The sequence below is a fragment of the Camelus dromedarius genome, chromosome 11 (genome assembly GCF_036321535.1).
Source record: "Camelus dromedarius isolate mCamDro1 chromosome 11, mCamDro1.pat, whole genome shotgun sequence".
Taxonomy (NCBI): domain Eukaryota; kingdom Metazoa; phylum Chordata; class Mammalia; order Artiodactyla; family Camelidae; genus Camelus; species Camelus dromedarius.
The window spans coordinates 8,029,010-8,053,541 of record NC_087446.1 but is presented as its reverse complement, the minus strand read 5'-3'; the positions used below and the strand labels follow the sequence as shown (position 1 = coordinate 8,053,541).

The following is a 24,532-nucleotide window of genomic DNA, read 5'->3' as shown; positions in this document are numbered from 1 at the left end:
TGGGGTTGACCTCCCCAGCTGGGTGAGCCTTGGCAAAGCATGTAACACCTGCATGCCCAAGTTGTCACTTGCCTAACATTTAAATCAGGGCTTTCCTTGTAAACCCGAGTGCCGGGTGCTGTGCAGGGTTCCATATGACACTCTCAGCTGCCCCCTCCCAGGACCAGACCTTGGCTGCTAGCTACAAAATATCAACAAGCCCTAACTGGAACCCCTCCTGCATGTTGTATACACTCAGCAGACGCAGGGTCTGCCCTGCCCCACCCCACTATGAGCAACATGAACACCAGGTCCTCACCACTCCCTCCCATCTCCCTGGCGGGGGCTGCCACCACCCAAGCTGTGCAAACAACTTCTACAGTGGAGCCCAGCTCCCTGGCCCCAGTGAGGGAAACATTTGCGCAAAGCTCACTCCCCAGGCTGGCCATAACAGTCCAGGCTCAATAGTCCACTTAAATCCAGTCTGCTCCAGACCCCCTTGGCAGGAAGCGGTAGGACAAAGAGACAACCAGGTGTAGGTAAGCGGGGCAGGGGAGGGCAGCATGCCCCAGGAGCTATCAGCCCAGACGGGGAAGGTTAAATCAGAAGCAGATGTCACTGGAAAATAACTTTATTGAGCTTCCACCAGCTGTACAATCTGTTCTGACATTAGGCCCCTTCTTCCTTGGCAATTCGGTCTTTCTTAAGTGGTCCCTGTGGAGAGATGCAGCAGGCTCGGTTAGAGGTGGAAGGCAGTAAGAACATCCCTCAACCCCAGCAGGATCCGGTTCCGGGCTGGTCTCCCCAGTCCCTGTACAGGCACTAGGCGGCCCCTTCTCAGGACCCCGGAGCCAGCCCAGCTGCACTGGCAGTAGATGTGCAGGAGAGCAGCTGAAACACACCCCAACCCCAGTCTGAGGGCAGCAAGGTGGACACTCACCATGAATGCTTTCTTCTCCTCCATTGTCTGGAAGCGGCCATGGCCAAATTTGGAGGTAGTGTCAATAAACTTGAGATCAATCTTCTCCAAGGCCCGCCGTTTGGTCTGCACCAGCAAGGACTGTCGGCCAAGAGGGGAAGATTAGCCAAGCCTTTCTCTGCACCATCTCAGTTCACAGGCCCCTCACCTTAGAGGGCAGAGGTCAACTCAATCTGAACCAACTGTGGAGTTGGGAACCATCCTCCAAATCCCAAACACCTACACAGCCCAGCCATTACCAAAGCGTTTCCTTCTGTGCCAGGCAGAAGGAGGATACACAGAAGCAAACAGCTGGGCCAGGCCAGACAGGGAATTTCCTCCTCCCAGAACTTCAAAGTCAAGGAGCAGCAGCCTCTCCCCCCTTTTCCTTTCAACTCTCCTAACAAAGCTCAGCCCTTCCCCCACCTTTAAAAGCCTCCCCTCCTGCCACAGCCTCACCTTGCGCAGCGTGAGCACTCGCTTCTTGGTTCCCACCACACAACCTTTGAGCATGACAAAGTCATTGGTCACTTCACCGTAGTGGACAAAACCACCCTGGGAAAGAGCAAGGCCCTTTGGTCAGCACAGATCAAGCATGGGGCTGGAGACAGGTCGGACAGCTTGCATGACCCCCACCCCAGGCACTGGTGATCCCAGCCACCGGACCACAACTGTCAGAAGGCAGGCAGCGAGACAGTGACATACAGTGCCCGGTGCTCACTCCAGTGCCTGAGCCTACCCGAGACCCCACTTGTCACCGGCCAGCCCCAACCGTTTACAAGGACTGGATGCTGTGCAGATGTGAACTGTCAACAGGCCTCCCCGCCTGCAGGGGGGCCCATGGGACTGTTTCACTCGAGGAAATCCCCTGCCAGACCAGACATCGAGGCTTATGCAAGGGCAGCTCCCATTACTCACCAGAGGGTTGATACTCTTGTCAGACAGATCGTAATCAGTAGAGGCATTGTTCTTGATCAGTTTGCCATCCTTTATGAGGTAGCCCTGGCCAATCTTATAAATCTGGAGGGGAGATGAGCATAGTTAAGCAGGAAAAAACCAGACAGGAAGACAGCTCAGGGGCCTCTGGTGCCCCTAGATACAGCAGACTGGAGGAAGGGTACGATGATAGCCATCAGGACAAATGACCCCCCAACCTGTGCGTGTGCTAGCCTGCAAAGGATTCTGGGAAAGCAGCTGTGACCTCGGGCCTAGTAATGAGGCACCCATCACGAAGAAAAGCTGGCTGAACCAAAACTAAAGACACTGCTACCCAATGAGATGGATGAGGCCTCTCCAAACCTCATAGGGCAGGAGAGGATAGACACGGCTCCTATCCTTGGCCACTGCACCAGAACCTTCAAGGATGGCACTTTACAAATCACGACACCTGACACCCAAGTGTCAGAACTGTGCCAACCAGACACAAGCAGCTCAGGCACAAGCAGCTAAGTCCATGTGATGCTCCACTACCAGTGGACCAATCAATGGTAAGAGGGACTGGAAACCCCCAACTCAAAACTGGACCACCTTTCCCCTTTGTAGGATTTAAGCCTCCACAAGGCCCTCTCCAAGCACCTCACCTTCTTGTTGATCTCAGTGCGGTGATGGTAGCCCTTCTGCCCAGCCCGAGCCACAGAGAAGGCCACCCGGGCAGGATGCCATGCCCCAATACAGGCAACCTTGCGCAGCCCTCTGTGGGTCTTCCGGGGCAGCTTCTTGGTATGCCAACGGCTGGTGACCCCTGGAATAGATGCATACTGTTGCTCAGGTGCCTGGCACCCATGCCGCTGGCCCTTTGTCCACACAACACCCCAATGACTGAGTAAACCTGAGAGCTTGATCTGCTCGTTACTCTGATCCCCATGATCTCTACCTTCTCATACTTCCACCCAAGTTGAATACCTGCCTAGATGTAAAACTTAGAAATCTGCAAACAGAACAGCCTTGGAGAATTAGCCCTGTTTTAGAACATCACTGTGTGTACTTTAAAGCACTCATGAAGTCCTCCTTTGCATTCTGCAATTGAGCAGATCTTTCCTCTGTCCCCCATACTATCCCCAGCCACCTGACCACAGGGCTGTTCTCAGAAGGAAGGCAGCAAGGAATATTTCCGCAGTCTGACTCGGGCGCTGTGCCCAGCGCTCATTCCAGAGCCTCATCACCGAACAGCTGGGCCTGACACCCACCCCTCTCCCAGGGGCAAACCACAGAAACTGGCCCACTGCAAAGCTCACCTTTGTAGCCTTTGCCCTTGGTCACCCCAATGACATCGATCATCTCATCCTGCCCAAACACTTGGTTCACAGGGACCTGCTGCTCTAGCCTCTCACGGGCCCAGTCCAGTTTCTCGGCCACAGTGCCTCCGTTCACCTGGATCTCCATGAGGTGGGCCTTCTTCTGGCGTAAAGGAAGCAGGCGCATCTAGAAGGGAATGAATCCTTCAAGGTGAGAGGAACTCAGGCTGTGGCACATCAGGCCAACACTTCAGCACATTCACCTTTCAATTCTGGTGCCTAAATCAGGTCAGAACAAGCTGATCTTTACCTTAAGACAGTACAACTTAATGACATCCTGGAACCACTAGCCCAATGTTCCCGATTACTGTCCTCTTGGCCAGTCCCTTTGGGGTACCCTGCCCTGGTTTCCCCTGGCCATCTACCTTGTTCTACTAGGCAACAATACACCACTTATATTTGAGAGCAGAGTAGCAAAGCAAGAATACAAACCGCAAAGGAGATGAATCTAACAAAGCTTTTACAAGCTGCCCAGTGTCACCCTACTCAACTTCATCTTCAGCAACAGACAAGCCACCGATCTCTGGTAACGCGGTTCTCAGTAACCACACAGGACTACTGATCATTTAGGAATCATGGGTATGTACCAGGGATAACAGTCCAGAATGACTTCAAAGGCACCTACTTAAACCCAGCCAAGGGCTCAAGCGCCAACAACAGCCAGCATTATCAACACCATTTCCAGTCAGGAACTTGACAATATTAGCTCCTACCAGTTCCTTCAACCAGTTTTCCTAAAATGGGCTATGGTTTCCCATGAGAACCATTTAGGGACACAGTGCCCTCTGCCGGCAACAAAAACCAACCCTAAGTGTGGGGACACCGGATGTCTTTTTCAGGCCAACTGTCTAATCTGGCTCCAGGAATCCAGGCCTCTAGGCAGAACGTTGGTATTTTTAACAACCCTCACCTCCACTAGAAACGATGTTTAAGGAAGCTGAGTCTTACCACTCTAAAACCCTGTGGCTTGGCACAAATAACTGAGATAACTGAGCCCCCCAAAAGGCACACGTGATCGTGTAGTCATCACTCCAGAGACCAGCAGCAGCGGGGACTGGCCAGTGCTCACCTGGGTGTGGGCAATGACACGGATGACCTGGCAGTACTTCTTCATGCTGCTGAAGTCCCTCTCCAGCTGCTTCTTGCCATCTTCGTCCTGCCACTTCTTGCAGTATTTGGTGAAGGCCTTCTTCTTAGATTTATGCCTTCAGGAGCAGAGCAGAGTTGGGGAGGGGGCCAGGTGCCAGCCTTCATCACCCCTCCAAGGAGTGAGCGGAAGGCACACCGACACCGTGTGGGGATGGGGCTCATTGCCGGCTTCTAAGGAGCCTTTTCCACCGGCAAGCGGAGCCTGGATGGAGCTCATCGGGCAGAGCCGAGCGGAGCTAAGCAGAGGTCCACAAGATTAATGCAAGTCACAACATTCAAATACACAAATTCTTGCTCCAAGTTAGCCATTAACCAGAACACACACCTGGGGGTGTTACTGCTCTAGCTTCTAAGGGGACTCTCAATACTTCCCAACAACCAAGAGGATACTGAACTGAGTCCTCAAGGTGGCACCCACTAAGCTTAACGTTGGAATAAAATGTCTCAAGGTGATGCTCCCAGCCTGGGAAGGTCTGTCAAAAATTACTCTGCTCAAGAGGCAACTGAACCTGCCACCAGAGCAGCTCCGCCCCCTGCTATGGAGCTAAGGCCCTACCTAGCACACTGCTCCTTCTCCCCAGCCTAAACCAGGGTGAGCAGCCTCTGTTCCCTTACCAGTTCTTATAGAAGCGCCTTTTGCACTCATCACTGATATGCTCAGCAAAGATGGTCTTGAAGGTACGGAGGCCTCGAGGAGTTTCCACATAGCCCACAATGCCCACAATCACCATGGGGGGGGTCTCCACGATGGTCACAGCCTCCACAACTTCCTTCTTGTTCACCTCTGCAAAGCAAGCAGACTGTCAGACTTGAGTGGGCTAACTGCAAGTCCCCAGCAAGAGGCGGTCAGTGTTTGGTAGAAAAATAAGTAAAATAGCCAAGTAATAATGTGGCTTCAATTGTGGTCTATCACAATAATCTCCAGACGAGTTCTTTACTATCTAAATAATACAGAGCACTATGTATACCGGGATAGTAATACCTGAGCCCGGGACAGACAATGTTAATTGCTTAACATTATCAACTGTGGTTCAATAACCAGTGCTGTGTCCTGCTGGGTGACTTCTACTTCAACCTCCACAGCCAGCAACATGGGCAGTATTCAAGCTTTGAGGTGAAGCTCAGTTTAGTCCTGCCGCTAAAATGTAAGTGGAGTTTCTATTCGACCCTTACCAACTGCCATCTCCCAAGTTAACATTCTTCTCTATGCTGTGGCTTTGACAAATTTACTCGGCACGTTCCCTGACTTCATTACATCCCTCTGCCTAAAGCAAGCAGTGCCAGCCACCTGTACCGAGAACACTCATCAATCCTAAAACCCGTTACTTCCAACCTGATACTAAGGCTCTATTGATCTCTCCAGTCTGCCCTCTTCTGAGGGCTTGGCCCATCCAGTCAGTTCCCACCAACTCCTACCCTGTCCCCACCAGCTGGGAGGATGCCGTGTGTACTTACTGGACCCTGGCCTATCCACCTCCCTCACAATGTGGGTCATGCCAGCCTTGTAGCCAAGGAAGGCTGTGAGGTGCACGGGCTTAGAGGAGTCATCCTTAGGGAAGCTCTTCACCTTCCCGCGGTGCCGACTGCTGCGCTTCCGAGGCAGGAAGCCCAGGGATCCATGCCTGGGAGCGGAGAACTTCCTGTGAGACTAGGAGAAAATGATCAGCGTTAGCACCTTATAAGTAGCCCTCACTTCAATTCCAGCTGCCTAGGTTCTAAGAGGATTCTCAACAATATTGAATCCAGGCCAGCAACCCAGGTAATCAGCTTACGTGCTGGATTAAGCTGACTTTCTGCAGGATCCCACATCAATTATTCAGGCAACTTTGTGTTGAACATTTATCTCAAACCCTCACTTTAAAAAAAAACCATCCACTTTTTCCTCTAAAGAGAACAAAAGTACACCAAGTACTGGCATTAAAATTCGCGTAACGGGTAGCTTTATTGGCAAGTAAGATCTTGACCACAATGAGAACTGGTCAAATGGCTGGGCAGCAGATAAAGGCACTAAACGTTCCTCGTGCTCCGAACCAGAGCTAAACTGCAAAATGTAGGCCACTAGAACTCGACAGAGCCAAATCAGAACTTGACAATCAGCACAGAGTCTCTGTCCGCCCGTCAATAAGTTCATCACCTCTGGTTTCTGAGAACTCTAGAGGCCCAAATTGTTGTACCAACCGTCCCAGATATTTCACAACGAGGCCTCAACAACTCTGGCCTAGTCTCCCCTGACGCCTACTGCCTGAATTTCTACACCTCCCAGTTTAATAGTGCCAAGCGCTTCCCCTTCGGACCCTCCTAACCAAAGTGCTCATGACTCCAATCTTGTTTGATGACGTCAAGACCCAGATACAATTCGGACAAGATTACTGGGCCTGGGCCCGGGCCCGGGCCCGGACCAGCTGACCGGCAGGCTCAAGGCCGACCTCAGGCCACGGATGTTTTCAAAAAATGGACCCGAATGCGGACCCCGCTGAATCCCCAGTGCTCCTAAAGCAGGCACCCAGCGCCAGGCGAGCCGAGATGGCGGGGATGCGCCGAGGATTCAGGCATGCCGCCGCGGCAAATAAGCAGAAAGCCGCCATAACGATACGTACCATCACGCAGATCTAACGCTGCCCGTAGAGGTCGGAGGACGCCCCGCGCGAGGTATATAAACCCCAGTCTGGCTCCGCCCCTTCCTGCGTGCGAGCGCGCGCCCGCGGCGCACGTCGGGTCGGGGGGCGGGTACTTGGCCCCATTTCCACGTACGCTCGTCCTCGCCTTGCGTTTGCTCCGACCCGGACGTCACCTTCGTAGGCAAGAGATAGAGGCTCTACGGCGAGCGGCTGAGCTCGAACTTAGTGAAAAGCTTCTGAATAGCTGACAGAGAATTGGAGTGCAGCAGCCCTACGGCGTTGGGCAGCAGCCAAACTTGATGAAGCGCGCCGTTACGCTGAAGGAAAATGGCTGCGTCTCTTCTTTTCATCTGAAATGCCGTCACCTCTGGAATTGAGTAATCCTGCTGGGGCTTCAGCTGCAATGCTCTTTCAAACGTGGTATCCCATTTCCATCCCACACAGTAGATCAGCGTTTTTGCTGTGTTGTAGGCATACTGATGTGGGACGAGTTACACCGCTTCCACTGGCTCCATGTTGGAGAGAAAAGACTGAAACCCTGGTTTCCTGGCTCCCAACCTAGGGCCGCTTCCCTATACCAACTTGCCTTTAATGCGTCCTGGTTTCAGGTCCCTCTCCCTCAATCCCTATCTCGGCCATTCGTACCAGTATCGGGCTGCGGGGGCCCGCGCTTGGTTCTGAAGGTCTGAGGCGGCAAAAACATCTTACGACCTGGGGTCACGAGTCCAGCCGCCCGGCCTCACAAAGCCTTCTAGACCCTCGGTATAAAAGACCCTCGCTAAGAATCAAATCTCTTGTTTCTTCTCGTGCCCGGCCCCGGCCCCCCACACCCCAATGCTTCCTGGGGATTAAGCCTTGACTCCTGAGGCTGTCAGCCAAGAACCTGCCCTAACTAGATAGTCCAGCTTCTTCGCTGCAAGCACACACACTCTTTCATTAATCACCTTCCGCCTCCATCCCACCCAGTCATGTTCTTTGATTCTGGGTCTGGCCATTGCTCACACCGTTGTTAAAAAACATTCATTTAACCCTCACACCATCCCCGAGTGGCAGCAATGATAGTCCTCAACCCCTTATTGGAAATCTTTGGGGCCAGATGTGTTTCCAAATTCAGCATTTCTCGTGTTTTAGATAATATTGTGCAATATGGTGCACATACTGTATATTATGCAATCCTCCCTAAGCTCTTTAATAAAATACATTAAATTAATTCTGGAAAGAAGCATGAATATTCCCATGGAGTGGGATAAGTATATAAATAGCCTCACAGCTCAAAGCTAACTTAGCTGCCTCAAAAATTCAGTTTAATTTGGTTTCTTGCCACCAAATGACTTAAGAAGTGTTTTTTCAATTCAGAATTGCAATTTTTACAGAGAAAAGTTTCAGGCAAAAAGGATATAATTTGACAAAAGTCACACAATTAGTGAAGGACAGAGCTCAAGTCTGACTGACTCTGGGTTGGGTTTTCATGACATCAGACTCAGGGTTCAATAGTCCCCCTCCCTGGAAAAGGAGCTCTGGGGTCCGGAGTCACTTATTCACTCAATAAGAAATTCTTGGCGGGGAGGGTATAGCTCAGTGGTAGAGTGCATGCTTAGCTTGCACGAGGTCTGGGTTCAATCCCCACTACCCTAAAAAACAAACAAACAAACAAACCTAAGTATCTCCCCTTACAAAAAAGAAAAAAAAGAAAAATTCTTAATGAAGTTCTGCTCTGGGCTTGGGGGAATGCGGAGGGGAACTAGAGGGCAACTCTCACAGGCCAATTAAGACTAAAATTGTGATGAGGGTGAAAAAGACAACAATGTTACCTAAGATCCTGGACAAATTTGTCCCCTAAAAGGAATTCCCTCTTTGCAGTCAAGGGGAAAAGGAGAGTATCAACAGATCTGCACAGTCATGACAGTTCTGCACATGGTTCACTGGGATATTGCCTTAGGCCTCAGTTTCCCCATCTGTCAAAAGAGGGGTTCATTCATTCATTCAACAAATATGTACTGAGCCTTCTCTGCCTAAGAATGACATTAAAGGGCCAACTAAAGGTGGGGTTAAGGTAGAAGGGCTTTCACTAGTCCATGCAAGCCATCAGGGTGGGTGACCCGGGAAAGGGCTCTGAAGCTGGACATGAGGATGTAGAATCAGGAGATATTTAGGATGGACAGGATCTGGAGACTATATTTGTATGAGTCATCATGGGTGGGGGCAGGGAGGGGCAGCAGAGAGGGCAGGAGTCAAGATCTCCATTTTGGAATATTGGGTAGATAGTGTTACTTTCAGAAAAGGATCGATTATATAGAGATTTGGATTTATTTACAGGGTTAACGATATCCTTTCTCCTTCTAAGAACACGTCAAAGACCCAGCAAGATGTATGCGACTCAACAAGAAAAAAGTAAGGAAGCGAGTGAGGGGAAATAAGATGAAGCCAGAAAGGGATCACACCCAAACACACATTATAGAACTCTGTTTAGGCCAGCATAGTCTTCCCTTTTGGTTTCAAGCCTCTGTGCAGCCAAATAAAAAAGATAAATATGATCAGTAACATGATTCACAATAGCTACAGGATAAAAAACAAACCAGTGGCCAAAGGAATCCACTGTGCCTGAAATAAGGCTTGAAAGAAATGTCGCTGGGGAGACGGGGTTCTCCTAAAGGGGCCAAAATGGGAGGCAGCTGATGACACCCTGAACATCAGGACGCCGTGAACACACAGTGGCTGTGCACCTTCAGTGCAGACCAATGAACTCATGGCAACACACCAAGCTGATCTGTGCGAACTGTTTACAAGAGGTCAAAACAAAGGGGTTGCATTACCCAATTCCAGATTGCTGGTTTAATCCAAGGATAAAATCCAGAGTCTGGAAAGAAATGGATTGACTTTATTTACAAATGGTCTTTCATCAATACTATTTTTCAAAATGGAACTTCTAGGAAGGAATGGAAAAGGATCCAAGGTTTTGCTCAAATCCCTGAAGGGCAGATGCTCTCAGCCGCCAGGGAAAACCTGAGATGTGGACTGACCATGGCATTTCAATGTCCTTCTCTCTTACCGGACTGGAATATCATGGCAGCAGAGACTGTGTCCCACTCCCACAAGGTCAGCATCCCGTGTGGGGCCCAGCACAGGAAAGGCTCTGGCTCAGGTGTGTCAGATGCGGGCATGAACACAGCTGGCCCAAACCAGAACATCACAGTTTCACTTTCAGAGGCTGCCTCCCTTGCCCATTGAAGCAATAATGCCCCCACCTTTGACACGAGCTCACATCCTGATCTTTTGTGCTGTCACTGATTGTTGCAAATGACAAGACATTTGGGCCAAAGGGTCAGTTAATATGAGCTTGTGGCATGAGTGTAGCCCTGTGCCCCCAGAGCGGGAGGCTGGGCACAGAGCCTCTGGGTCATGAAGGCCCCCCTTCCCTGCTCCTCCACCACCAGCTGCCAAGGTGATCCCCCGAAGAATAAGAGCCGGCTGGCCCGAGGCACCTGGCAGCTCCTGCTCCTGCTCCTATGCGGGCCCAGCCTGGTGAAATTCCATGTACCTGTGCTGGGACTGCAGGCCACCATGGCAAGTATGGCTTCCCACTGCCTCTCCGTCTATGTTCTGGGCCTCTGCATCCTGTGGTGCAGGAGTCTGCAGGTGGGTGGGGGGCTCCCGCTCATCCTGGCCCAGAAGCTGTGCGTGGAGCTACTGCTGCCCGTCCAACAGGCCTTGGGGCAACTGCTGACCGTTGCGCGGGGCTGGGGCCTCCAGCTGCTCACCACCCTGATCCACGGAGCCTGCCGCTGCATTCTGTTGTTCCGGCAGCACTTAAGATGGGAGATCAACCTAGCCCTGCTCTCCATGGCCCAGTGAGCCTACGACAGCCTGGTCGACTTCCACCGCGAGAACAGCAAGGCTTTGGAGCTGCTGCTGGGGACTGTGCTGCAGCAGGTGGCTGCGTCTCTGCTGGTCCGCTGCCTGGACAGGCTGTGGGTGGCCATGAGACAGGTGACCCGGGCCATGCGGGGCAGTGGCCTGCAGTCCCTGGGTAAGGCTGGGCTGTGCCCGGCAGCCTCCAAAGACCTGGATGCAGTCACCACCATCCTTCCAGCTCCCACCATCCCTCTTAGCCAGTGCTTCCCTGGACCTGACCCGGCCACCCTGAGCAGGCTCACGCCAGCCTCCATCAACCTGTGCCTAGTGGCTGGAGACAAGGATGCCAGTGAGGGACAAGGAGGCTGCGGTCTGGGGGTTACCAAGGTGCCCATTAGCACCAGGTTCCGGAGCTGTAGAACAGGCAAGATGGCCTTCAGCTCTTCACCCAAGCAGGCCCTCACACAGCAAGTCAAGGCGATCTGTGTTCTCATCATCCTGCTGTATATCTATGCCGCGTGTCTCTTTGTGCAGATCTTAAAATAAATGACAAAATGTAAACCAGCCTCGTATATCCATGGCTTGCTTTGTCAACAAGGGATTGAATGGAGAGACCTGTCCACCCAAGCCTTTACTTGGCTACGGTCAGGGGTGGATGGTACTCAGTATGCAAGCCACGTTGCATAACAGGGGCTGGGCTGGGAGACCTGGTCTCAGCTCCATCACTTCTGTGTGTCTTTGGGGAAGTTCCTTCACCCTCTTGGGCCTCAGTTCCCTTTTCTGTAAAATGTAGATAATAGAGCTCCAGGGAAAAGGGATATAGAAAAACGAGCCATTGGTAAATTGTAGAGTACTCTTCGCACTCAATTATCCTAGCAGAGTGTACAAGGCTTCCTTGGAGAACACTTTTATGTTCTATTAAAGGACATAAAAAGACCTGAATAAAGAGGGACATAGTCAATTCATGGGTGTACTGACCTAATGCCTTAAAAAAGTCAGTTGTCTCCAAATTAATTTATAAAGTCTCTAGGATTCCAACCAAAATCTGAAGGGATTTGGAGGTTGAGGGGATGGGGCGGGACTCATAAACTGATTCTAAGACGTCCATGGAAGATCAAAGTCCTTAAAATTTTAAGGCATTTTTGAAAAAACAGAGCCAAGGTCGAGGACTTTCTCTACCAAATATTAAGACATTACAAAATCACAGTAGTAAAAACAGTGTGGCAGAAAAGCCAGGCAGGTGAATGGAATAAACGGCAGAGCCCAGACACAGCTGGCTGCAAACTGGAACTTGATGCATGAAAAAGGTGGCATCACAAACCAGTGGGGAGAGCAGGAATATTTGGTAGATGGAGTCGGAGAAATTGGTTCACTACGTGAAAGAGTAAATATGGCTCTTCTAGTTGGTTGAATGGTGGTCCCCCAAAGATATGACCACCTAAAGCCTGTGAATGTGGCCTTATTTGGGGGAAGGGTCTTTGCAAAAGAAACTTTGAACTGAGGATCTTGAGATTAGGTAATCCTGGAGTAGGATGGGCCCTAAACCCAAAGACAGGTGACTTTATAAGAGAAGCCAAGGGGAAGAGAAACACAGAAAAGACCACGTGAAGAGGGAAATGGATTAGCCAAGGAATGCCAAGGGTTGCCAGTAGCCACCAGAAGCTAGGAGGGAGGCATGGGACAGTTTCTCCCTTAGAGCCTCCAGAAGGAACAAACCCTGATTTCAGACTTTTGGTCTCCAGAACTGTGGGAGAGTAAATTTCTGTTGTTTTAAGCCACCAAGCTTTTGGTCATTTGTTGCAGCAGCCACAGGAAACTAATACAGATCCCTGCCTTGTATCTCAACTCTATACCTAAGGTCCAAAAGCATTTGCAGCACTGTATCTGTGCAGAGGTTATCTTAATGTGCTGGAGGCAATTACTCTTCTTTGGGAAATTAGCTGCCATTGATTGAAGACAGAACAATCTTTTATTTCATTCGATCATCCAATCAACCCTTTGAGGAAAGCACTCTTTTATCATCTCCATTTTATAGCTAAGGAAACTGTCTCAAATGAAATAAGTAACTTGCTGAGATCACACCTCGGAGCTCATGCCTTCAGCCACAAGATTCTGTGCCCCCGCTCGGGCTTTCCACGTCACCACCGCCTTCACTCCCCGCACTAGCACGTTAGGGGTCTTGAAGATGGGCTCTGCTGAGTTCCCTGCTGTGTTCCCAGGCCTAGGGCGTTTATCCTATGAATGAAATCAGACTCAGTGTCCGCTCTAAGACTCTCCTGCGCCATCCCTACTTGTTTCTGGTTCAGCACACACTTCTGCCTCCTCAACCTTCAACCCACTAAGTCCAGGCCACAGTCTCCTCCCACCTGGATCGCTGAACCAATCTCCAGTGCATCCCCTTGGTCCCCCTCCTGCCCCTAAAATCCATTCTCCACCCAGCAACCAGGTAGATCTTACACTGAGAATCAGACCATTATCCCACCAATTAAGACCCTCCAGCGGCTTCCCATACTATGAGGCCTCCGGGGACTGCCAGCTGGTCCCAGCACATCCCCTGGTTCCTGGGGCCGCCCCTCACGCTGACTTCTCCCATTCCACATGCAGCCCTCTCTGCAGCAGAGCCTTTGTCCCTGCTTCTCTCTCTGCCTGGAACATGGGCTGACTTCTATTCTAGTTAAAGCATAAATGTTAAAATATGATAAAAATCACACTTGTACAGATACAAAATGAACATATGTCAAAGATTTTTATTTAGTTCTTAATTAAGGAGGGAGCCAGGCAGATGCTGTAAGTGGTTCAAAGGAGAAGACCCAGAACCACGTAGTTATATGGAGTAAAGAAATGTAGAAATGAATTTACAAATGGACATAAAACTGGCTTTTTCTACTGGGTCGAGGGGGTGGGGGAGAGGTGTCCTTCCACTGGACAGGATGTATTTGCATGTGTATAGATAAGGATTATTTGCATTGCTGTCCTTTATCTACAGTGTACAGAGCTGCAGAACACTTTAAGGGCAAAGAAGAACCTTTAAACTACGAAGAACTAGATAATCTCTCAGGCTCCAGCTTGATTAAAAGGATAGCCAGTGGTCTCTTTTGCTCATTCCAAAAATCTTTAAATGTTCCTGCATTCTTCAGATCTTACCTTCTTTGTTATTTCTTTGAGAGCCTTCCTCAATCACCTGATCTCTCCCGTCCTCAGACCTTATCCCCCCTCAGAGATGAGGCTATCTCTGTTTTTCCAACACCAAGCCACAGAGGCAGGCTGCATAAATATTTGTGGATAAATGCAAGGGTGAGCCTGTGTGTTTGGGGGAAATGGAAGTATTGTCAGTGGATCCTCAAGCTTGGACCTCCTGGGTCTCTAACAAAAACACATTTCTCTTCCCTGGGGAGTATGAAAATGAGAATATCTATATTCTTCCAGAATATCCAAAAATGCAGTTGTGTGTCTTGGCCTTTATGCCTCTGGAACCTTCCTTTCTTGCCATTCTCCCAAACAACATGCCCATTGCTCCCAGCATTTTACTAGTTTGGCTGGCTGACCTAACAGCCAACTGAGCCATTGTTTCCTCAGGTATAAAATGGGAACAATCACATCTGAATCAAGGGGTTATTCATTCATTCGATCAATGAACACCTAAAGAGTGCCTGTTAGCAGGTACTGTTATTCCCATTACATACAATTCATCATATAATTATAATATTCATTACCTCAATTGGTCTTCAAAATCCCCTGAAACAGTGCTTTTCAAATTTTAACATGCAAACAAATCACCAGGCAGCTTGTTAGAATGTGGGTTCTGATTCAGGAGGACTGGGTGCCAAGGGTGCTAGTCTATGGAGCACGCTTTAAGTAACAAGGTCCTAAGTACATCTTATTCATCATCCCCTTTTACCACCCGGATTACTGAGTCTCAGAGTGGTTGAGGGTCCCACAGCCAGCAGAGGTTGGGAGGGGTTTCGGGGACAGATTAAAGCAGAGATTCTTTAACATTGGCTGTACATTAGAATCACCCAGGAGGATTTTAGAAATTCTGATTCCCAGGCTGAATCTCAGAGCAACAAATGACAATTTCTAAGGGTGAGACCCAGGAAGCAGACATTTTGAAAAAGCTCTCCAAGATGACTCCAAAGTGCAGCCAAAATTGAGGACTGCTGGGCTAGAGAATTTAGGAGGAGAATGGAGTTGTAGGTTTCATCGTTATCCATTCAACCAATCTTCTCTAGATTCCTAACGTATGCCAGGTTCTGCCCTGGGGGTTGGAATTTGGGAAAAATGATTGTATTCAGCTACGTTAAAATTAAGGATGGCTTTTCACTGGAGATTATAATTAACCCTTGCAGAATATTTCCTCCATCCCATTTGTATCCTCATTTCATATAGGGGAAAACGGAGCCACAGAGGGTGATGAGAGCAAGTTCAAGCCCAACTAGTCTGGGTCCACAAACACTTTCTGCTTTCTGTAAAGGGCCAGAGAGTAAATATTTGGGGTTTTGTGGATCATACAGTTATAGGGGTCCAAAATACACTCCAGTGGCATTAAGATTATTTTAAGCTAAAAACATCTGAGCAAACAGCAGCCCCAGAAAAAAAAAAAAAACTTACCTAAACATCTTTGCTGCCTTAAGCAGGACCTCCTAAAAGATTCAGCCACCGTAAATCCCCTATCTGGGAGGGTCACAGTCAGGAAGGAGACTAATCATCATAACCTAAGCATCACTTTGCCAGCTTTATCTGAAGCTGTCACACCTTCCATCTGTCCTTCCATAGAAGCGCTTTCTCCCTGCTCTCTATTCCCTTATTAAGTGGGTCTATAAACCCCTATCTTTCCTTCATTTTTCTTTATTTTTTTCTTAAAGTATAGTTGATTTACAATGTTGTGTTAGTTTCAGGTGTACAGCAAAGTGATTCAGTTTTATATATATATTCTTTTTCAGATTATTTTCCATTATAGGTTATTACAAAATATTGAATATCGTTCCCTTTGCTATAGAGTAGGTCTTTCCTTTACTTGAATTCAGTCATTCTTGAAGCAAGTGAGACAGTGGAATTGAAGCAAGAGTTGGCGGCAGCCCAGTGACACCACCATGGGGATGGGCAAGTAAGATGGTTAAGTACACAATGGGATGCTGGACACCATTCGGAACTGACCACTTAGATGTTCCTGCTGTAACATGGATCAGCCTTAAAACATAATATGGAGTTGAAAAAGGGAAGAAACAGTAAGATTTATAGCCCAATACCATTCATGTTATTTAAAAACACAAACACAGATTGGGGAGGGTATAGCTTGCTGACAGAGTGTGCACTTAACATGCATGAGGTCCTGGATTCGAGCCCCAGTACCTCCATTAAACAAAAATGATAATAAATAAATGAATAAATAAATAAACAGAAAACAAAAAGAAAGAAGAAAAGAAAGAAAACAAAAAGAAATTAAAAAATTTTTTTTAATCCACAAAGACATACATACTTAACACACAAGGCTACGTGCACATTCAGGGAGACCTACGCAAACTACATCAGAGCAAGCACCCAGCAGCAGAATCAGGCTAGGAACAAGGCAGAAACACAAAGGCCCTGCCTGCCAGCAAAGCTGGGCTCCGCGTGCCTTCTCAGCTCTCTGGGGGACGCTGATGCAAACCAACGGACTCAGCTGCTTGCACCTGAGGTGCACAAAGAACAGTACTTACCATTATTATGATGATTTTCGGGAAAGAAAAAAATTTTTTTCCTTCTACTCTTCTAGGTTCTTTACAAACAGACAGAAGTTTATTAACATTTATATCTCATAGAAGCATAAGAGAAACCCAGGGATGAGTAACTCAAAGAGGTGGTTAAAACTTGGGCTTATCTGCATCTTTGACAAAGAACAACACAATTGTAGAGAAAGACAGGACAAAGGACATGGTTTTAAGCTTCCAAGGGTGGCAAACTGTGGGGAAGTAACTATGTGGGGGGAAAATAATGGAATACAGCTTTTTTTTTTTTTTTTTTTTTTTTTCAGATTTTCTGTGTTGTCTCTGGGATAGAAAGAGTCTGGAGTTGTCTCCAGTAAAGTAAAATCTATACTCTAGAAAAGGGGAGGGGAAAGAGAGCTTTTCCTGCATTTGCTACTTCTTAATTGCTTTCAGCTCAAAAGAATTTTTATGTCAAAGAGGCATATTTAGCCGTGACATATTCTGGTTTCCGTCAATGATATTTCTGTACAGTGAAGTGGTTTGCAGCCTGTTAACCAGAATTAGGTAGATCTATATATAGTGACGGGAGAAGACTTTCAAAATACATCATTAAGTTAAAAAAAAAAAGCCATTCATGGAACAGTGCAAATGCTATAATCCTACTTATTTAAAAATTAGATACATGTCCAGGTACATATATTAAGTAAATTCACAGAAAGCTCACCGGAAGGTGGCTTATCAAACCCTGGATACCTTTTAGCAGTGCTGTGGGCATACGGGGTAGGTGTGCAAGTGGCTTTCCCAGATGGTTTTGTGTACCCTGCTGCATTCTTCACAGGAATGCACTCATTGCTAATTACTTGTACAATTTTTAAAAATAAAAATCAAAGTAAACTTCTGAGAAGAAACAAAACAAGAATCATCTGGGATTCTTCAAAATATAGATACCACCTCCAGACCTGCTGAATCAGAAGCTGGGGGAAGGGGAAGCACAGCTGTGTTGGAAAAGAACTCCAGGTAATTCTGATGGATGCACCGCGGTAAGAATCACTCAGCTAGGGACAGTTTGGGCAAATCATTTAAGCTTAAAATCCAAGTAATTGTAAAAGTCTTTTCTGTACACCAAAAAGCTCCTGTAGGACATTAAAAGCTCACATTGGGAGCCTTTGAGCAAATTCCTTCTCATCTCTGAGTCTGAGTCCCTTTTTCTGAAATATGAGGGGGTTGGACCAGAGTCTCTTTAATGGATATTCCCAGGTCCCTTCCACTTACCTTTCGGATTCTAGCTGGGCTGTGTTTCTAATCCAACCAACCAAAACCTACTACTATGTTAAGACAAAACACTAGATAACTGCCCTGCTAATAAACACAGAATAAAAATAGAAAATCACCCCTTTGTAATCCTTAATTAAATCAGGCAAGGATGGTCAAAGAGATGTTAAAACCATTGGGTGAAATGCAGCTGGAAAACAGGATAGTTACACAAAGTATCAGCTACAGATTATTAATTACCAAGGAAAAGTGTACTTCAACAAGGAGGAGACTGATGTCACCACTTTAAGCCAGCAGCACCACTCATACTGGGACAACCTGGCACCAAGTCCCTCTCAATGGGGTGCAGTGGGAAGTGCATGACATCATATGTGGACTACTAGCGTCCAAATGTTTAACACGTGTAATCACAAGGAAACAGAAAAATTGTGCCTTTCTGGCCTCCACTTTTACCCGATCCCTTCTCAAGCTCTCCATTTCAGCCCCTCTAAATGTATTGAAACTCCCACAGATGGGGTTTTCAGTGTCTATAGAGGTGATACCTATGACGACTATATCATAAAGCAGGGAGGGTGAAAGGACTTCTCTGGTGGTGAGATTTTTATATTCCACTTGTATCAGTCAAAGTTTTCCACAGAAACAGAACCAAGAGAACCACTAAAAATTATGCATGACTTACTTTAAGGAATTAGTTCATGTGATTGTGGGGGCTGGCAAGTCTGAAATCTATAGAACCAGACCGGAAACTCAGACTGGAAACTCAGAAAAAGGTTGATGTTGTCATCTGGAGTCTGAATTCCTTCCACTCCGGGAAGCCTTGAGGACTTCACCTGATTTGATGAGGCCCACCCCCATTATTGAGGGTTTTCTACTTAGTCAAATGGCTGTATGTGAATCACATACACAAAATAGTTTCACAGTAACATCTAGACTAGTGTCTTTATAAAGATCTTGCCATGCATCCCCTCTTTAAAATTATTAATAGATTTTTTAAAATGGGGGGAGGGTATAGTTCAAGTGATAGAGTACATGCTTAGCACACACAAGGTCCTGGGTTCAACCCCCAGTACCTCTAAAAGTAAACAGATAAGTAAACCTAACTACATCCCCCAAAATTTAAAAAAAACATTATAAACGGCTCCCTTTTAAATTTTACATTTTATAATTGTTGGCTGTGGGAATATAAAAATATAATTGCTTTTGATATTTAGATATTCTAATTAGCAAATTTACTAAACTTTTGTCAATTCTAATAATTTTTACATTTTAAAGTTTTCTACATACAGCAATTATATTATCTGAAAATAATAAATATTTCTTCCTCATATTTGTACCTTATATATATCTTTTCCTTGTCTTACTGTGCTGGATAAGATTTGTATAGCAATGTTGAATGTTGTGATGGCTGGTATTCTTGTTTTCTCTCAAATTTTTAAAAAGAGTGCTTTTAACGTTTCATCTATTACCAAATCATCCTGTAGGATTTTTATAGATAATTTTCATTAAGTTAAGGATGTTCTATTTTTAGTTTGGTAAGAGATTTTATATTGAATGGGTCTTGATTTTATTGAATAGTTTTACTACATCTATTGAGATGATCATGTAATTTTTATGTTCTAATCTGTTTATATGAGAAATTACATTTATTGATTCCCTAGTAATGATCCAAGTTTGCATTCCTAGGATAAGCGCAATTTGTTCATGATGTATTATCTTTTTATGCATTGCAGAATTAAGTTTGCTAATATCTTCAGCACTGTTTGCAATGATATTTACCAGTGAGATTGGCCTGAACTTTTCCTTACTAGAACTATTGTCTGATTTTGGTGTCAAAGTAGTTTAACTCTATAGAATAAAATAAGTATTCCCACTGTTTCACTCTAAAAGAATTTGTGTAACAATGAAATCATCCTTTTTGGGTGGTTGGTAAAATTCACTCATAAAATTATCTGGGCCTTATGTTTTATTTGCGACTAGAGTTTTAGCCACTGTTTCAACTTCTTTAATGGTTATGGGACTACATAGATTTTTCTTGTCTTATTCAATCAGTTTTGATTGAAAATTATATCTTTCTATAAATACATAGGAAATTATCCATTTTTCTCTAATTTCAAATTTATTGGCATAAAGGTGTTCACAGTAGTCTCTTGCTTTATTATTACTATTGTTATTGTTATTATTATTATTTTAAATCTTTGCAGATCTCACAATGATACTCTAAAGCTCCTTTCTATGGACAATTGGGGACCCTGCAGGCTCAGTTGAGGAGCTAGTGGGAGTCTTGTTTCAGCATTTGGTGGCAAGCTAAATCTTTGTCCTCCTTCCCTGGATCCATTGCTTTCTTAAGTCAGAGTCCCAGGCAGGAATCCCCTGCAGGTCTACTCTTTTCTTCCTTTCCTAGCGGTGGAGTGACACCCTTGTCACTGGCTTCAAGCAGGAGCCTGGCTCAGGTTCTGTCTCTTGTGGAAGTTTTCATCTTTATTACCCTACAAAAGCCAAAGCTTCAGTGGTTACTTGGACCCAGAGCCCAAGCACCCATGGCTTCAGCCCCTTCCCCGTCTTATATTTCTGCTCCACAGAGTTGTTTATCTTTGAGCCATTTTGCTCTGTTTAGTTTTTCCTTCTTGTGTTTTATTTACCATTGCTTTGAGTAGGGTGCAGAAGTCTCTGTTGCCTTGTCATGGTTGTGATCTATTGCTGCATAACAAACTACTCCAAAACTTAATGGCTCAAAACAACAGCCATTTTATTAGATGTTATCGTGTTGTGCCTTGGGGCTCAGCCAAGTAAGTCTTCTTTTCTGTGTGGCATTCACTGACGTCACATGTTGTATTCAGCTGGTCCATGGGTCAGTCTGGAGGGTTCAGGACAATGGTGGTGATGGCTAGAAGGCTGGGCTCAGCTGGGATTCTTGACCTGAGTCTGGATGTGATGTCTCAGCTGTGTCAGCACAGTCAGACTTGTTAATGACAGCTCAGGGCTCAAAGTGTTCCAAGAGATGGAATGTGAAAGCTGACATTTTCTTAAGGCTTGGGCCAGGAAAACAGCACAAAGCCATCCTATTGCTCAATGAATCACAAGCCTGCCCATATTCAAGGAGGGGAGACATAAACTCCACCTTTTTATTGGATGTGCATCAAAGAATTTGTGGCCATATTTCATCCACCACCCTTGTTTATTTTTATGCCTGGACTATGAGATCCTTTAGGGCAGAGACCATGTTCTGTGTCACTGTTGGATCCCAAGGGGTCTTCAGTGACCTGGTGCACAGTGGTGTTACATGTATATTGAACAGATAACTAGACGAATGTGCAGTACACAAGCTTAGTGCTCACTAGATCAGCGTGCACTTCCTACAACCCTTCCTTGGGAAAAGAATGGGATTGTGGTATCTAATGGCACATTATTTATTCAGTTGAAACAAATTGGCAAACAACTCTCCAGAAAGGTACTTCTGGCAAATTTTTTATGTTATGATTATGCTGTGGCTCATCCACTCAAATACAATGAATGCATTGCTCCTTTGCCTAGGCAACGCCACACTCAAGAGAAAACAGACTTAATACCTTCGATACCAAAATGGCCTCCAGGGGGCAGGAGAGAGGGAGCAAAGGCGAGTTTCTGCTCCGCCTGGACTGGGAAGTCAGATGACGGGGCAGAACATGGCATGATCCAGGCAGCTCTGGGTTTTGGAAAGCTGATCTGCAAAGGACAGCCTGACTTCCTCCTTTGGCCAGGCCGATAATGCAGAACACATAAATACAGACGGTAGAAGAGGAGGATGTTTCTATGACCTGCAGTGATAGGCAAAAAGTTGAGGTTCATGGGCAAGTCTGGGAGGCTACAGCTTTCCAGCATTTACAGCTTTGTGTTTCTAAGAAAATGCCTACATACCTTGTACATACCTAACCTTGAAAATCAACGGGGTGGGGAGGCTAATAACGTTTACTGAGCTCATTCTTTGTATCAGGCACTGTTCTAAGCACGTTTTGTGCATTCTCTCATTTAATCCTGACAATAATCCAGAGGTAGGTAACTATGCTTATTTACATTTTTCAGATGAGGAAACAAGCACAAAGAGGTGAGGCCACTTGCCCAAGGTCACACAGTGAAAGAAAGGTCAAAGGAGCCAGGACTTCCACCCAAGAATATCTCAGTCTGAAGCTCAGGTTTCTAAACACTACCTTTTCTGGGATTTAATTCATTAGTGTGATTAAACCTTAGTGCTGAAAGGGCTAGGGACAGTCTCTAAATTCCTCACGCTTATGGCCCTACGCCTGGTACAAAGCCTATTGCAAAGTGGGCTTCAAATAAATATTTATTGAATGAATAAATGAATGAACATGACTCACTGATCTGAGTATTACTCATTGATTCAGTCCATCACCCTTGTACACTTTTTTGTCCATTAAAAAAATTAGGATAATAAATATTGGATAATTAATGGCTACATGATAAGTAAATAAATAATTTAATAAATAATTGGATAAACTAAAAAAAATTAGGTATAACTCATATACTGTGAAAGTCCCCCCTTTATGGACATTTTTGCAAGTTTTAACAAATATATATAGTCAATTGTATAATCATTACCACAAACAAGATATGGAATGATTCCATCATCCCCCTCAAATTTTCCTGTGCTTCTTAGTAGTGAATCCTACACACACATACCCACCCCCTCCTAACCTCACTCCCAGCCCTGGCAAGTACTGATTTGTTTCTTTGTCCATATAGTTTTGCTTTCACAAAAATGTCACATAAAGGGAGTCATGTGGTCTGTAAATTCTTGTCATTTAGTCTTATCATTTGTTCACTCCTCTTTATTCCTGAGTAGTATTCCATTGCATGAATGTTCCACAGTGTGTTTATACAGTCCACAGTTGAAGGACGTCTGGGTTGTTTCCAGGTTTTGGCTATTCCCAGTGAAATTGCCATAAATATTCCTGTACAGGGTATTGTGTGAATATAACTTTTCATGTTTCTGGGGTCAGGACCTAGGAGAGAGATTGTGAGGTCATATGATAAATGTAGACTTACCTTTGTAAGAAACTGCTAAACTGCTTTCATAAATAGCTGTACTGTTTTGTTCTTTTCATGTGCAGTCTACAGGAGTTCCAGTTATTCTAAGTCCTTGTTAACACTTACTGTCAGATTTCTAAAATGTTAGCCATTTTAATAGGTGTGTGGCAGTATCTCATTCTGACTTTAATTTGCATTTCCCTAATGACTAATGATGTTGAGCATCTTTTCATGTGCTTGGTTGCCATCTGTATATCTTCTTTGATGAATTGTGTCTGTTCAAACCTTTTGCCCATTTTTAAAAAGTGGGTTGTTTGCTTTCTTATTATTGACTTTTTAGAGTCCTCTATATATTTGGGATGCAAATCTTTTGTCAACCATACACCTTACAAATATTTTCTCCCAGACTGTGGTTTCCCTTTTCAGTCATTCTTTCAACAATGTCTCTGGATGAGTGTCTTAATTTTGATGAATTCCAATTTATCAATTCTTTTGTGGATCATGCCCTTGGTATTGTATCTAAGAACTTTTAGCCTAACCCAAAGTCAGAAAAATTTTGTTTTCTTCTAGACGTTTCATATAATCATAGTATATATATGTAATCACCTCAAAAGTTTGCTGTATTAAATGAGATAATGTATGTAAAGCCCTTAGTTCAGGATCTGGTGCAGAGTTAATACTCAATAAACAGAGCCTAAGATGGACATTTGTCTATGTGATGTTCTTAAGAGATGCCCTCACGCCCGCCACACAGATCTGGTATCCTGTCATAGAATGCAGGATGTCCTGTCATCACCAGGGCAACAAAAGCCTCTGCAGATATCCTTGTCCATCCTGCTCTTGGAACCAGGGAGACAGAGTCCTGAGGACTATAGGTCATGGGAAAAGCGATACCTGGAAGCCAGCACTCCTCCATGCAGCCTCAGTTTCTATGAAACCTGCAGCTCTAGTAGAGCCAAGCTGTGATGGGGTGATGGGGATAGGGTCTGTTTATTAAGCACCAACTGTGTGCCAGGCCCTTGGCTACAGCAGTGAACAAGGTAGACAAAATCCGCAGACTAGCAGAGAAAGACAATAAACAAATAATTACAGAATTATTTACTGGATTAACGAAAGGGGTAAAGTGCTGGGCGGGGGTATTGGGGGCGGTGGGGGTGTCACATAAAGAATTTATTGCCCTTCCTCAGCTTCTGCCTCTGTGCCAGGTGTCTCCGCCCCTCCAGGATGGGGATGGGGGGTGGGGCGCAGACACGGGGACCCACATGACGTCAGCATAAAAGGAAGGTCCTCTGGGGAGGTGGGGTCTGAGCTTTATAGGGCTCTGAGAGAAGGGTAATTCGTTCTTGGTTCACTCATTCATTAGAGAAATCTTCCGCGATACCTACTGTGTGCCAAGCACCCCGTGCCAAATGCGGCCCCTCCCCGCTCACTATATTGGAGGCAAACAGAGAGACAGGTACTCATCAGACAAGCCTCGGAGGTGTTTCAGCCAGGGCCTTAGGCTCGGAGGGGCTGTGATTGGGGCAGGGCGGCCTGGTAGACCTGCTGTCCGGGGGCGGAGTCAAGTCCCGCATTTGCTGCGCACACACACACCCCCACCCTGCCTCCCCTTCCCCCCTCACCCCCACTTAGCAAAGATGTCACCAAGCTAGCGACAAGCGCGCCCTCCGCCCGGGCCGCAGCACCCGTGCCCCAGCGATCGCG

The 24,532-nt window shown here is 46.2% G+C and overlaps 1 protein-coding gene and 3 non-coding genes across 4 annotated transcripts; all 4 read right to left on the bottom strand.

Annotated features, from left to right (window-relative positions):
* Positions 1-594: 594 nt before the first annotated feature.
* On the bottom strand, positions 595-7,051 carry RPL3 (ribosomal protein L3). The gene is made up of 10 exons (XM_010983560.3): positions 6,978-7,051; positions 5,836-6,028; positions 4,996-5,164; positions 4,301-4,436; positions 3,172-3,358; positions 2,518-2,678; positions 1,856-1,957; positions 1,397-1,492; positions 920-1,039; positions 595-693 (listed from the first exon to the last, which is right to left on the bottom strand). Exons 1-10 carry the CDS (start codon positions 6,978-6,980, stop codon positions 649-651), a joined length of 1,212 nt encoding a protein of 403 aa, XP_010981862.2. The 5' UTR covers positions 6,981-7,051; the 3' UTR covers positions 595-648.
* Positions 3,014-3,107, bottom strand: LOC116156644 (small nucleolar RNA U83B). Its single transcript, XR_004140487.1, has one exon. It is a non-coding gene; the product is annotated as a small nucleolar RNA U83B (small nucleolar RNA).
* Positions 4,437-4,491, bottom strand: LOC116156596 (small nucleolar RNA U82P). Its single transcript, XR_004140446.1, has one exon. It is a non-coding gene; the product is annotated as a small nucleolar RNA U82P (small nucleolar RNA).
* LOC116156632 (small nucleolar RNA SNORD43) lies at positions 6,456-6,519 on the bottom strand. The gene has a single exon (XR_004140477.1). It is a non-coding gene; the product is annotated as a small nucleolar RNA SNORD43 (small nucleolar RNA).
* Positions 7,052-24,532: the final 17,481 nt, after the last annotated feature.